This window comes from Gasterosteus aculeatus, chromosome 2, assembly GCF_964276395.1.
Source record: "Gasterosteus aculeatus chromosome 2, fGasAcu3.hap1.1, whole genome shotgun sequence".
Lineage (NCBI taxonomy): Eukaryota > Metazoa > Chordata > Actinopteri > Perciformes > Gasterosteidae > Gasterosteus > Gasterosteus aculeatus.
The window spans coordinates 24,281,807-24,295,948 of NC_135689.1; the positions used below are offsets into that span (position 1 = coordinate 24,281,807).

General features: G+C 51.4%; 3 protein-coding genes across 5 annotated transcripts; all 3 read left to right on the forward strand.

Moving 5' to 3' along the window:
- The first annotated feature begins 327 nt into the window (after positions 1-327).
- On the forward strand, positions 328-8,944 carry tbc1d22b (TBC1 domain family, member 22B). Of its 2 annotated transcripts, XM_078087659.1 has the most exons (15): positions 328-604; positions 1,839-1,895; positions 1,978-2,131; positions 2,204-2,393; positions 2,480-2,624; positions 3,702-3,869; positions 3,954-4,024; positions 4,132-4,260; positions 4,700-4,765; positions 6,030-6,144; positions 6,243-6,346; positions 6,416-6,491; positions 6,576-6,703; positions 6,803-6,898; positions 7,179-8,944. In XM_078087659.1, coding segments are annotated over exons 3-15 (1,419 nt in total). In that variant the 5' UTR covers positions 328-604; positions 1,839-1,895; positions 1,978-2,129; the 3' UTR covers positions 7,308-8,944. The 2 variants fall into 2 exon arrangements, with proteins under 2 accessions (XP_077943785.1, XP_040049096.2); XM_040193162.2 differs by lacking the exon at positions 1,978-2,131.
- LOC144383047 (uncharacterized) lies at positions 8,639-11,997 on the forward strand. Of its 2 annotated transcripts, XM_078087661.1 has the most exons (3): positions 8,639-9,280; positions 9,480-9,690; positions 9,783-11,997. In XM_078087661.1, exons 2-3 carry the CDS (start codon positions 9,511-9,513, stop codon positions 10,995-10,997), a joined length of 1,395 nt encoding a protein of 464 aa, XP_077943787.1. In that variant the 5' UTR covers positions 8,639-9,280; positions 9,480-9,510; the 3' UTR covers positions 10,998-11,997. The 2 variants fall into 2 exon arrangements, with proteins under 2 accessions (XP_077943787.1, XP_077943786.1); XM_078087660.1 differs by having other exon boundaries at positions 8,701-9,280; positions 9,480-11,997.
- Positions 11,998-12,628: 631 nt separating this feature from the next.
- snrpg (small nuclear ribonucleoprotein polypeptide G) lies at positions 12,629-14,086 on the forward strand. Its single transcript, XM_040193221.2, has 4 exons — positions 12,629-12,855; positions 13,034-13,056; positions 13,515-13,639; positions 13,875-14,086. Exons 1-4 carry the CDS (start codon positions 12,824-12,826, stop codon positions 13,923-13,925), a joined length of 231 nt encoding a protein of 76 aa, XP_040049155.1. The 5' UTR covers positions 12,629-12,823; the 3' UTR covers positions 13,926-14,086.
- Positions 14,087-14,142: the final 56 nt, after the last annotated feature.

A 14,142-nucleotide genomic window follows, 5' to 3' on the forward strand; every position in this document is an offset into this window, starting at 1 on the left:
CTATGAGGGACGGCTATTTGAACGCCTTCAAAAAGGATTTTTCTACGGTCAAAATATGACATTTAATGACGTCATACCCGCTTATTTAGAATTCTTCCCACCAGTAAAATGATTTCCATCTCACCACAACTACTAACTGGAAATGTTAGTCTTAAGTTTGTTCTTGCACGCTGTGACGTCATATACACGTTACGTCCACACGACAGTTCCTCTGCCTTTGAGCTTCTGCAGGTTGACAACGCGGCTGAGCAAGCCCACGTGACCGTCCCTCCAACTCCTCATCCTATTGGCCGCTCCCACTGCACCTGCTCCACTCGCCCGCCAATCACGTGCTTCCGTCGGTGTGATCCAAGATGGCGGCTTCCAGCGCTCCGGACCGGACACCGTCGCGCAGAGAGGCCGAATATCTCCGTCTGCCGGTCGGTTGAACGTCCGTGGGCCGAACAGGAGGAGCCGAGCGGGGACCAGCGCAGGAGCCGTGTCCCGATGGTTTGTTCCGGCGAGGGGTCGGTCTCCGTGGCGGTGTGAAGGGCGTCTCTGATCCGAGGATGGCCACCGACAACAGGGTGCATTTCTGGAGGAGAAGCGCGAAGGTTCCCGGAAGGTGGGTCGCTTCTCCTCCGCCTGGTTACACGAAGCGGGACGAACGGCGCGTTCCTGCGGGGCAGATTCACGCGGTGTTGTTAGACGCGATGGACGAGATGAGGCGTTGAACCAGCAGCTGTCGATCTGTCTCGCGGCCCGAGCTGTCACTGTCAGGGCACCATGCTGCGCGCGCGCACCGCGCGGAAACCCCCCGCTGGGAGAGACGCAGCTCACCGGCGCGTCCCTTCTGCTACTGATGACACCCCAAACCGCGTCCGTGGCTTGTGATTCATAAAGTTAGTTCATGAAAAGTCTGGTATCTGACTCCATAAGCATCAGGCTCAGGATCAGGACCCCCCGCAGCCCGCAGGGAGCCGCCTCCATACACAGTACTCACTCATCCCTGCACTGTGTGTGTGATCACACTCCTCTCTTTAGCTGTGGTTGAAAACACGCAGGTTTGGACAGGAAACAGGCCGCTACTGTTTAAACAAGGTTTACATACTGGGGGGGGGGGCAGCCTGCCCTTGAAGCTCTCCTGATAAAAGCAGTCTGAGGCCAATGAGAGTGTGGCCCTGCCAGATAAGCAGCGCTCTCAGCCAGCAGGCGTACTGCCGGTGTGTCCGTGCAGAGGGACGGGTTGACGACGTTCGCCTGTGGGGACTCACTGTTCCACACCAGAGGCCCCGGGCTACTGTGCATGCAGTGCTGACCATTAGTAAAAGTTCAGAGGGCCTTGCGATGTGTACACATGCAACACCCTCCGTCCCAAAACCTTTAAGAAGAGTTGATCAAAATGATGTATTTAAAAAGTTCTCACAGCCTCCAGTCATCTGGACTCGGACACCACAAGCTTGTCCACCTGCAGTTTCTTCTGTTTGTCTTTGCAGAAGCTCTCAGGTTCCATTGAGGATGTAACCATGGTTTAGACATTGAGGGGGTGGACGCTACGGTCGACGGGGGGGGGGGGCACTCAGAGAGTCCCGATGCGTTTCGCTTAACAAACGGTTCATAAGAGGAAGGAAACACATGTTTTACATTGACTGCTGTATATTGGGGGGGGACACGACCCTCCCAAAGCATGCGGTTACGCTCTTGGCTTCCATCAGGTTGGAGCGCAGACGTGTTCACATCTCCAGAGGTGTTGAATCGGGTTCCAGTCAGGGCTCTGGCCGGGTCACTCGGGGTCACTCACACTGGGGGGGCCACATGTGTTGCAGAGGTGACAGTGGTTCACTTGTCATCTTCTACAGTGTACAACCAGTTTATGGAGCGCAGCATCCTCCTCTCGACCCACGGTTGCGACGCACGTAAGTGCCAAACCCAACCGGGCTGCATGGCGTCCGGTTATTTGTCTCCCATTTCCAACCTTGTTTTGCTTGATGCTTCCAGTACTTGAACATGTGTTGAATGCATGAACCAGCACTGCACCAGTTTGCCGTCTACATCGTTCAGCTGTTTTTGCGGGATCGTTGAGTTTCTTTTGTGTTCCTTTTGAGTGACATCATCTCCTCAGTTCCTGCCTAAATATTGCACCAGCTCCGATGTGAGTGAGACCCTTCTCCATCTGTCTGTCTCTCTTTCTTTCTGTTTGATGTCTCAATGTGTCCCTCTGCAGGTATCCCAAAGACACAAAGCCCAAGTTCAACAATCTCAAGGCTAAAAAAGCCTCCAGCTTCCACGAGTTCGCCCGCAGCACCAATGACGCTTGGGACATCGACGAAGAGGAGGACGAGGACTTCCTTGGGACTCCAGCCCAAACGTCCTCCCTCCCATCAGGCCTCCCCTCTTCGTCAATCCAGAACCAGGTAGCTACAGGACCTCCTGTTTATCCCTGAGCAACCATGGCCATGGAGTGTGACGGGAGACGTTCCCCTGTGATTCTACCCCGCAGCTGCAGAATCCGCTCGGGGACACGGAAGACAGAGTGTCCCACCTTCCCAGCACCGGGGATCCAGACCTCCAGCATGCGTGGAAGGAGGACGTCAACAGCAGGGTTGTCAAGTCTACGAGTGACGTCCACCTCAACACGTCCTCTGGTATGTAGGCAGCACACAGCAGCCAATGACCTCATATCAGGCCTTTAGCACGGCCGACCTCAACATCTACAGTCCTGAAGATGTTTCTCCAGATCCCCTCTGATCCCCATGTGCACAGATGTGTTTCCAGGTAGAGACCATGAGATAGCCGGGAGAACACCACAGGACTGTTCACTGATAATGTGTCTTATCGCAATTATGCTCTTCAAGCCGGCTTCCCACCTGGTGACCGTCCTGGTGACCGTCCTGGTGACCGTCCTGGTGACCGTCTTGGTGACCGTCTTGGTGATCGTCCTGGTGACCGTCTTGGTGACCGTCTTGGTGACCGTCTTGGTGATCGTCCTGGTGACTGTCCTGGTGACCGTCTTGGTGATCGTCCTGGTGACCGTCCTGGTGACCGTCCTGGTGACCGTCCTGGTGACCGTCTTGGTGACCGTCTTGGTGACCGTCTTGGTGACCGTCTTGGTGACCGTCTTGGTGACCGTCTTGGTGACCGTCCTGGTGACTGTCCTGGTGACCGTCCTGGTGACCGTCCACCAGCTTTCCAGTGAATAAAAACAGCAGTCAACGTCTTATACAATCTCCTGTTGTCCAGGGGAAATGATGTCCTTTAGCATCACCAGGTGAAAGGTGTGTTCAGGTGGTAGTTTATGGAGTGTTGTGACTGCTGTGCTATGACGCAGCTTGGGTCGCCTTTTTCATTTAGCCGTTGACCTGAACTTCATCTCATGTCAGAATAACCAAAGATTGATCCAGACTGGTTTGATCTCCTTCTAAAGTACGCATAGAATACTTGTGACCCCTCAGCTGATTTATACCCATCGCATAACCCCAATGCTCATGACGAGATGTGTTAATTCTGTTATCTGTTGGAATAGGAAATATTTCTGAACAGCCGTTGTTCCAAATCTCATGTGGTACCTTCACATTTTATTCAACCATTTCAGGGCAAAGCTGATCTAACACACAGTGACTGTGGCTGCTGAGCTGAACGTCGTTCTTCTTTGCAGTGGTTGCATTTAGCGCTTGTGGGTTCTCTCTCCATATCATCAGATGTTCTCGTGCTTCCCTCCACAGTTCGCTCCACGCTGCAGAAGCAGCCGTCCCTCCCAGTGCGCCCCATCATCCCACTGGTGGCCCGCATGTCGGACCAGAACGCGTCGGGAGCACCGCCCATGACGGTGAGGGAGAAGAACCGGCTGGACAAATTCAAGCAGCTGCTGGCTAGTCCCAACACGGACCTGGGTAGGAGAGCAACGCCCTCACAGGCCCACAGGATGCCATGAAGCGTATCGCTCTATACCCATATCTTACCGTGTGCTCTTCCAGAGGAACTCCGCAAGCACAGCTGGTCGGGCATACCGAGAGAAGTGCGGCCCATCACGTGGAGGCTTCTCTCTGTGAGTCGCGTGTCCTGTGTTCTGCCTCGTTGCACAGCTTTGGGTCTGAAATGAGTTAGTCTGCTTCTCCTGACCCAATCTCAAACATCTCCTCCCGTCTCCCACAGGGCTACCTGCCGGCCAACAAGGAGCGCAGGGAGCTGGTGCTAAGGAGGAAGCGAGAAGAATACTTTGGCTTCATAGAGCAGTATTACCATTCCAGGACCGACGAGCACTACAAAGACACATACAGACAGGTAGCACTGCGCCAGCTGGTGGATTACACTCCATCCACCCCGAAAGGGTTCTGCTGCGTCCCCATTAGCCGTCGCCCTAGTCTGCACGAGGGGAAGCTGCAGACGAGCAGAAAACACTTCCATCCTCTCTTTTCCTATATTGCAAACTGAGAAAGGTCTGAGTGGCAGGGAGGAGTCGTACAGTGTTGCCCGCCCCCCCTCCAGAATTAATTGTGTACAACCTAAGAAGTGGTCGATGAGGACGCTCCAGGCAAAGGTGGCACACGTAGGCACTGAGCCGGCTGGGGAACTGCTCTCTGGGCCAAACAGCACCAGCGGAGGGATTCATTGTGTCTACCATGGACATAAAATACCCTTTAACAAATGAACTTAAACTACATGAAGCGTGGTCTGCTTTGATTACGTAGAGTAACGTCTCGATCATGTCTCCTCCTGTCAGATCCACATCGACATTCCGAGGACAAACCCTCTGATTCCCTTGTTCCAGCAGCCCGTAGTACAAGAGGTAAGAGCTGGATTCCGCTTTGCATACATCATCTTCATCATCATCACTTTCAGGAGGCTGTTTCATGAAGCGAGATCAAAGGTTTAGGCTGCCGGCTCCCTCCAACAGAGCTGGATTGCCATGGCAACCGATCACGTTAAGCAAAGCAACAAAGAGTAGACGGATGGATGCATGCTGGTCGTTCTATGGGAGGAGGCCCCACGGGTCTCCTGCTGTTACCGTACCAACGGCATGAACGTCATTGCGTCACTCGCTGTGTTCACGTTGTTAAATATGCTGAGTGGACACACAATGTCTGTCCAAAGATGAGAGATGACACGTCGTCCAAACCCTTTTCAGAAGCTCCAATGGTTCCATCGGTCGGCTTCTGGCTCCGTGTCCTTTTGGGCCCTTGGTTTTGGGTGTTGGTTGAAACTGAGGAACAAACTAAGCAGACGCTCGAGGGACTGAAATGACAAATGGGGCCGGACCTTCTTACGGTACCGTGTTTTCTCTCAACGTAGAAAGAACCTCAGTGCCTTCTTGGAGGGGGCGGGCGCCCCCCCTGTAAGAGTGGGGCAAACGCTGCAGTTTGCTGCTGTAGATGAGAGGGACACTCACTGAGGAAGGACGTCTCATAAAAGGGAACCCGGCTGGTTCCTCTAATGCGGTGACATCGTGTGGTTTTACAAACGTGATTTGTGTTCACACAAAGAGAAGCTGTGTGGTTCAGTGATTTAACCCACGTTCAGCTGCTCCAACTCCAGTCAGTTCTAATGAGGACATCCATCAGACATCAGAACATGGGTCCAATTCACCAATGCAACAGGAGCTTTATCATTTGTATATGCAACGATTTGCAGCAGGGACAACTGAGACAGAACCCCCATCAGACAGAACCCCCTTCAGACAGAACCCCCTTCAGACAGAACCCCCTTCAGACAGAACCCCCGTCAGACAGAACCCCCTTCAGACAGAACCCCCATCAGACGTAGCCGCTGTCAGACAGAACCCCCATCAGACGTAGCCGCTGTCAGACAGAACCCCCATCAGACGTAGCCGCTGTCAGACAGAACCCCCATCAGACGTAGCCGCTGTCAGACAGAACCCCCATCAGACAGAACCCCCTTCAGACAGAACCCCCTTCAGACAGAACCCCCGTCCGACGGAGACCCGGTGTACTGGACCTGGAGGTTGAGCTGCTGCAAATTGGCGAGGCCGGGGATCAAGCCAGCGCTCCTCCGCGCACACGCAGTAACGTTAGTTGTCGTCTTCCTGTCCCCAGGTGTTTGAGCGCATCCTCTTCATCTGGGCCATCCGTCACCCAGCCAGCGGGTACGTGCAGGGAATCAACGATCTGGTCACGCCCTTCTTCGTCGTCTTCCTCTCCGAGTTTGTCAGTAAGTCACTGGTGGAAAATGTGCTGATACAGCGGAGCAAAACATTTCTCTCAACGAGTCGTTTTGCGTTCATTCAGTATTGTTTGTTGTCCCTGCAGAAGATGTGGAGAACTTTGAGGTGGCAGCGCTGCCTCTGGACACGCAGAGGAACATCGAAGCTGACAGCTTCTGGTGCATGAGCAAGCTTCTGGATGGAATACAGGTCCACACACACACACACAGTGTTTAATGCTGCCAATGTGCCCGTTTACTGAACAGGTTATTCTTTTAGGACAACTACACGTTTGCGCAGCCTGGAATCCAGAACAAAGTGAAAGCTTTGGAGGAGCTGGTCAGCAGGATAGATGGTAAGTGGCCCCTCACAGTGGAGCATAGCACAGGTGACTCCAGATGGTCACTTTTAACCACATCTGTAACCCCACTCCCTCCAGAGGACATTCACAATCATTTTAAGCGCTATGAGGTGGAGTACCTGCAGTTTGCTTTCCGCTGGATGAACAATCTGCTGATGAGGGAGCTGCCGCTGCGCTGCACCATCCGTCTCTGGGACACCTACCAGGTAGAGAAGACTGTTCCCTGTCAAATGTAAAGCGGTACAACAACCAAAGGCAGGGGACGAGGTCACTCAGCTCTACGGTGTTTGACTCTGTTCCTGCAGGCTGAAGCGGAGGGTTTCTCCCACTTCCATCTGTACGTGTGTTCGGCGTTCCTCATTGAGTGGCGCAAAGAAATCCTGTCCATGGTTGACTTTCAGGTACCGGTCTGTCCTCGTTGTCCTGCACGCTTACCTGAGAGCATAACCATTCGTTCTGATTGAAGTGACGCGACTTGCTGTAAAGACAAGCGCATGGAAGCAGAGAAAATTTGGTATTAAAGGTAGCTGTGTTGAAGAAGACCATGAACGCTGTTTAATGTCGACAGTGGGAGCTTCTCATCTTCTTCCATCCAAGCAGAGGAGACACCCGCCTTAAGGTTTTTAACCTCTGCGTTCCAAAACAGTGTCCCTGTAAATGTGGATTTGTGTTTCCCTGCAGGGCCTCCTCATGCTACTGCAGAACCTTCCCACAATCCACTGGGGCAACGAGGAAGTGGGTCTCCTCCTGGCTGAAGCGTATAGACTGAAATACATGTTTGCAGATGCGCCAAGCCACTACAAGAGATAGGCTGGGGGGGCACAGCCCCCCCGAGACCAGACTGTGACTGCAGGGACCCCCGGTACTGGAGACACTCCAGACGTCCACGTGTCTTCTGTGAGGGGACCTGGAGGTGAACGTCCCAGTGGACGTGGGCTGCTCAGCGAACACACGATCATTGCGGACGGGTGCGCTGTGTCAACGGACTGTTACAGTGTGATAAGTACAGTTATCCCACGCTGGTTAACGTATGCTGCTCATGCAATGTCTCCTGTGGTGTGAAGAGCATTTTAGTGGAAGACTCCCTCCACGGATTCGCTTTTCTTGTTTTCAACATATCGTTTGGTATTTGCCTTAAAGGTACGATACCTAAACCAGGCAAATACTTTATTTCTCTTTTAACACACTGTCACCCTTCTACACTGAGGTTGACCCCCCCTTGTGTTTTGGTTCATGGTCACCTGATGTGCACGGAACAATCAAAAGGTCCTTATTTGTCAGTTTAATTACCAATATTCTCAATTCGATTAGGTATTAAACCTAAGCGCAGCAAATATTCGGTATGTTTGGTTTTACAAATGGAGACACTGGGTACCGGTTGGCCTTGGTCATCATGAGTCAGCATGTTGAATCACGATTAGCCCCCGTGTGTAGTGTCTAGTACATCGCATCGCCTCTGAATAGACAGAGACACTCTGCTTACGTAGCTTTGAAATTCCTTTCTCAATTGTTTGTCAGAACTGACTGATAATTTTTATTATATTACAATGTGAGCTGCAGACTGTGGCGCACGCAGTAAGGGCAGCGTAATGTAAATGATCCTCTATGAAGTATCTAATTAGATACATGTGCTCACTGTAAACACAGCAGCGCACGGAGGATAGTTGTTCGTAGAGGAGCAGAGGCCCCGTCGATGCTCGTTCCGTACTGGAGGACCTTTGGACACCACATCCTACCGGAGACGGTCCTGTGGACAAAGTGCAGCTCACAGTGTGTGACTGTGCCTTTGTGATGAGCATTTGTCACGTTCTCCTGTCTTCTAGAGTGTACAATAATAGGGATAACTGCTTTGGTATCTTTTATGCTAGTGTTTTGTATTTGTATCTGTGACATTGTGGGTTGGGGGCCGTGAATATGTGTGCTACTATCTACCTTCATTACCAGTGATCTTCATAACAATATGACAATCATCATCATCATCATTTCCTCACATTAGTTTATAATCTGGATTTCCTATGCACTAGATTCCTGGAGATTTTATACAAACATTCAATAGCGATTGTCATGAATCTTAATCCATATTGAGGAATTGCCTGTGTATGGGTTTACCAGATGGCTGAGGTTACTTCATGGTATCATACGAGGTCATCGTGGTACTTAGATTGAGTCTGAGAAAGGGATCGTTTAATCGCTGGAAAACACTGTTTTATGCTTATTTATGGTTTATTCATGGCCAGGTTTTGCTTTAAAGCCGCTCTATTGTTGTTCATGGACTTAGTTTTACCCTTTAAAAGGCGTTGGATGTTTTCGTGGGTGATGTTGAATGTATGCCTTTTGCCTTAAACTAGTTATTTTTCCATTCAGGGGCCACTGGTTGTTCACTGTTTTATCTCCTCATGACGTCTCACGATGTGATGTAACAAATAAAACCTTTGTTTCAACATGAATACGCGCCTCGTACACCTAACCAGCGGGTAAACAAGTCGGCACTCGGAAGGCGTTTGCGAATGGAGCACGTGACGCGACGGAAGTGACGTCATCTCAGCGAAGTAACGTGAACGTGACATAAACTTCGGTTTCACTTTTGCAGACATGTCAGCGTGGTTTACGGCCACGAACCCCGGTGATACCGCGACAGACCGCGTGGACCCACCCGGGGAACGAGACGCCCGTCGAGCGGGGGCGCGTTTATGAGCTGCCGGTGTAGCCAGCAGCGAGCTAACGTTAGCCAGCAGCGAGCTAACGTTAGCCAGCAACAAGCTAACCTGTGGTCACGCAGCACAGTGAGTAACCTCAGCATTGACCTTTCACCTGACCCACCTCAGGCTGTTAGCCACCAAGGGTCTGCGTGCTGGTTTTTACGTAGTTTAAACGGATGCTAGCTAACGTCAAGTATCGCCATCGTTAGCCACATTGCGGCGGACTAACTTCGGCTGTCCGCTCGTCACTTCGTTTGCCTCAAACTGCTGCTGTCCCCTGCAGAGCGGCGGAGCAGCTCGGTGACGGACGATGGATGGCGTCAGCTGGAGCTCCACCGAGGCCCGCGAGTCGTTCAGCCGCTGCAAGGCGGCAGCAGACACCCTGTCGAGGCTCGCCAGCTTCATTGCCCGGGCCGACCCCAGACCGCACACACAGAACCAGAACCAGAGGCAGCAGCCGTCCCGCCTGGCCACATGTGACTGTCAAGAATGTGGTAAGGGCTTCTCTAATGCAACAGATCTGTTGCGTCACCAGGGGCTGAAAAGCACATTACCTAAGCCTCACCGTTGTCCGTCCTGTGGGCAGGAGTTCTCCCTGAAGTCGTCCTTGCAACTGCACAAGTGCCGACAGGACTCTTCCCAGTGTGACCGGTGTCCCGAAGAGTCCCGGCGGAGCTCTACGGGCCCCTCGTGCACAACCTCAGAGCCATACGGGTGGTGCGCCCCGCGTGGGAGAGGCTTCAGCCAGAAGCCGGCTCTGCTGCACCATCAGCAAGCTGGTTGTAGTGAACCGCCGTTACCATCGGACGTAGTTAACGCAAAAAGCCTTCCAGATGATTGTCCACCTGTTCCCGAGGGAGACTCGGCCCGCTCGGGTTCCTCTGACTCTGCGGGGCCCGGCTGCACCGCTGTGTGCCGATTGTGTTCGTCAACGTTCCGCTCGGAGTCCGGGCTGCAACGCCACAATCGGACTGACCATGCCCAGCAGGGGCTAAAGACCAAAGGGGAAAGTTCTGCCGGAGAAGAGCGGAGTACCAAGGTGAACGGAGCTCTGATTAAAATGCAAAAATCCAAAACCAAGCTTCTGGACTGCCGCTCTTGTGACATGGTTTTCAGGACCACTGCAAAGCTGTACATGCACAGAAAAGAGAAGCACAGCCGAGAAAAGAACATCGTAGAACCGAGGCCGGTCGTAATCAAGCGCAGGAGAGTGGGCACATATCCGTGTCAGATCTGCAGCAAGGTCTTCTTGCATCATTTGTCACTTCGGGCCCATTACAGGCAGCACACAGCCTCCAGCTTCAAAAACGAAAGTCTGCCTCTAGGACGAACCAAAGACTCAAAGTTACCAGACAATAGCAGCATAGCAGTAGACAAGCCTGTGAAGGCTGGTCCAGGGAGGCCCAGGAAAGTGCCCAAAGTAGAGAACAAGGGTGCTGACCGAGGGCGATGCAGAGAAGTGCCTGAGGAGGAGGAGGAGGAGGAGGAGGAGGAAGAGCGGGAGAGAGAGTTCCCTTGCCCCTCCTGTGCGGAGGTTTTCTCTACGCAGTCGCGGCTCCAGGAGCACGTGGAGCTCCACCAGTCCTCGGTGAAGCGGCGGCAGTGCAGCGTGTGCACCAGTGAGATGGACACCTGCAAGTGGCCCGGCTCCAAGAGGCAGAGGCTGTACCACTGCGTGCCTTGCCAGCAGGGTTTCTCAGCGCTCGACTCCTTCCTAGAACACTGTCAGGAGCACCTGCGAGTCCGAGTGGAGGAGGACAGCATCACAGAGGGCTACGCCCATCGGACCAGAACCGCCTGAGATCCAGTCTGAATGTCAGCAATTGCCTTTTTGCCTTGAGGGGTTCGAGATATTCCTGTTGGGTTCGTTGGGTCTTGCTGTCTGTTTAATGTTGTCCACACCAACATATCAGGGGGTGAATAGAATGACGTACTTGGCTGTTTGCGTGTTTTATTTAGGCCTTTCACTGTGAAACACACTATACTGTCATCAATATTCTAAAACATAACGTGGTACTTTTTAGAACGTTCCATTTGTTCCACTTCCCGGTCAGCCGCCTGATTCTTGTGCAGTACGGTGTGTCGATCAGTGGAGGCCTCTGTGGTGAGATGAAACCAAGCATTCCTTAAAGGACCACGTGTGTCGTTGGCGCCAGAGATGCACGACACTTTTCAGAATGAGACCTGCAATAAGGTCACTAAAGCAACAGGTGCACGGTGTTGATTGTTACACATTAAACCTTTAGCAACCTTACAAGTATTCCAAATAACATGCAACGCCCTGCTACCGGTCTTTAGTCGTTGTTTGTACTCATCAGGACCTAGTTCCCCTCACATTGCAGAGCTAGGATGTCCGCGCGGTGCGTTTAGGGAACAGGGCCGTCGTGGGACGCTCCAGCCGCCGCGCCGCTTGTCAGGGTCTATTTACACCAGATAGCTGGTGTGCTTTTGCTGTGGGGTCGTTTTTCGTGCACGTCTGGCAATAATCAGTCGGTGTGTCTTGCTGGATCCTCGTTGCTGCGTCTTGTCAGTGACAAAGTGCTTTGAGCGGGTGTGCGTGCTGTCAAAGCTCCACAGGGGGTCGGCGTCCCGTCAGCTGAGTGCAGGTCTGATGCTTTGGTGAATGAGCAGCGATCAACCTGAGGAGGTTGTTTTTCTTCAGGATTTTCAGTCACTATTTGCAAAGTTGTACTGTGAAGACGATTTGATAAGTTTGATGCTTCCGATTTCATTTTTTGAGGACTTTGTTACTTTAGTTTATGGCTCTTATAGATGATGAAAATAAATAAAACAATTCTCCTTACACGTTGTGTCTGGATTCTTTTACACTGGTCTTCATCATAACATCAAGTATTTTAAATAAATGATTGTCCCTCACATTTACTGTAGAACATGTCAAACTTGTCCCGTTGATAATATTCTGTAAAGCCTCGTTTATGCTTCTGTGTCCAAGAGCCTCGTGTCCTTTCACACCTCATCAAGGCTGTGATTGGTCTCTGACTACGTCCTTTAGAGTCTCACGTCTCCGTTTTCACAGCACAATACGGCCGTTATTAAAAGGAAGAACGTTGACGAGAGAACGGATCAGATTGAAGAGCTTTTAAATATGAGCGCTTGTACAAGCCGTCATTGGCGGACTATGAGGACGCCGGATGGCCTCTGATTCATGGAGGGAGATCTCCACCAACGAGGGGAACAAAGTCGTGGAGGAAAATACGGGACAAATGTGTCCTTGATGAAAAGCAGCAGTGTGGATGCACGGGGCAATAAAGTCTATGGTACATAAATAAAGCAACCACCGTCTTCCACACACAAAGACGTGACTCTCCAGGTCGTCTTCAACAAAACACGTGACTCCACCTGTTGTTCTGGAGGTGAATCGCTCTGCAACACACGCGAGACTTTACAACCAGGAAGTGAAACCAGCGCGTCGACGCGTGAAGACGCAGACTCATGACGTCATCTCCTCGCGGCCTCTTGGCGGCGCTGTGGTGAAACGGACCAATAAACCGACACGGTGGACGACTTCCGGTGAACTTCCGGTGCCTCACTGCACGTTTCCCTCCCGTTGTATCGCGAAGCGGCAAACGTCTCGACATCGGCGTCGTTTGAGTAATTACAGAGAAAATGAGCAAAGCGCATCCCCCCGAGCTGAAGAAGTAAGTTACGCAGACGCGTTAAAACAACACGGACTTTGTGTTTCGAATCTTCTTTGTCTGCTGGAAAGCGCCGACACATTGTTAGCATTGGAAGCTAGCTAACGTTAGCTCACGCCGTGCCTGTAATGCTAGCTATGTGTTAGCCTGATTAACGAGCCACTGCCTTGTGTTTCTTCAGGTTCATGGACAAGAAGCTTTCCCGTGAGTAACTAAACGCTGTCTGTCCATCACACGTATAAACTGAGTCCAGTTCAAATGGAAACTTACTCCGATCAACCGAGAAGAACCTTTCGTTCTTGGGATGGAAGCGATGCATTTAAATGTGCAGATGTAACAAAGAACGGGTTTCTGCATCATGTGTCCGGTGACGCAGCACTAATATTGTTTCTTTAAATAACGTTATTACGTTTTCTGCGGGATCCACTCAAATCCTATTGAACGTTTCCTAAAAGCGTCTCAAAATACAGTGATTTAAATGTCTTGAGTCTGCCTACAAATGATCTTCTACAGACTCAAGGATACCTGCTGAAGCCACTTCTCAAATATGTATTTACATAGAAAAGTATATCTTGTATCATTCAATTGTTCTAGTAATAGTTTAACATTGTTTGGAAAGCAGACAGGAAAAGCGAGGCTCAAACGGGGTTGTTTCCTTCCAGTGAAGCTGAATGGAGGCAGACACGTGCAGGGCATCCTGCGCGGGTTCGACCCCTTCATGAACCTGGTGGTGGACGAGTCTCTGGAGATGGGCCCAGGAGGACAGCAGAACACCATCGGCATGGTGGTCAGTACCTCGACTGGTGGTTTTTATCCTCCGGACTGGGCATGAGATTTACAGCCGGTCTCGGGAGAAGAAAGATGGTGTAACTATGTCACACTCGCCAAGTCATAACAACCATGGCTTTGGACCATGAGCTGCTAGTGCAACCGGCCCCCGCAGGGTTAACATCTGTATTTCAGTTCCTGGAACTGGGAAAGTCTGAAGTTCAGTGTCTTCACTCTGGTCTCGTCTCCTAAAGGTGATCCGAGGAAACAGCATCATCATGTTGGAGGCGTTGGAGAGAGTATGAGGGCAGAGCGGACGGCTGCACACGGAGAGGACAGTCGTCCATCTTTTTACTTCGTCATCCTTTCTGTACTTTGTTTTGTAACCAGTCCATCTGAGACCGCAATGTTTTGTTTGGATATATTTTGAAATGCGTAATCTTGTGAATAAATCCTTTTCTTTGTATCTTGTCTTTGCTTTTGATTGCCTGTGTTTTCATTGTATTATTAACATAAGTTGTG

Bases quoted from the DNA above. Each gene is read 5' to 3' on its own strand.
- tbc1d22b (XM_040193162.2), top strand. From the start codon at position 549: ATGGCCACCGACAACAGGGTGCATTTCTGGAGGAGAAGCGCGAAGGTT. The intron at 1,896-2,203 runs GTAAGTGCCAAA...GTCCCTCTGCAG, and splicing joins GACCCACGGTTGCGACGCAC to GTATCCCAAAGACACAAAGC. The intron at 6,899-7,178 runs GTACCGGTCTGT...GTTTCCCTGCAG, and splicing joins TGTCCATGGTTGACTTTCAG to GGCCTCCTCATGCTACTGCA.
- snrpg (XM_040193221.2), top strand. From the start codon at position 12,824: ATGAGCAAAGCGCATCCCCCCGAGCTGAAGAA. The intron at 12,856-13,033 runs GTAAGTTACGCA...GTGTTTCTTCAG, and splicing joins CATCCCCCCGAGCTGAAGAA to GTTCATGGACAAGAAGCTTT. The intron at 13,640-13,874 runs GTCAGTACCTCG...CGTCTCCTAAAG, and splicing joins AGAACACCATCGGCATGGTG to GTGATCCGAGGAAACAGCAT.
- LOC144383047 (XM_078087660.1), top strand. From the start codon at position 9,507: ATGGATGGCGTCAGCTGGAGCTCCACCGAGGCCCGCGAGTCGTTCAGC.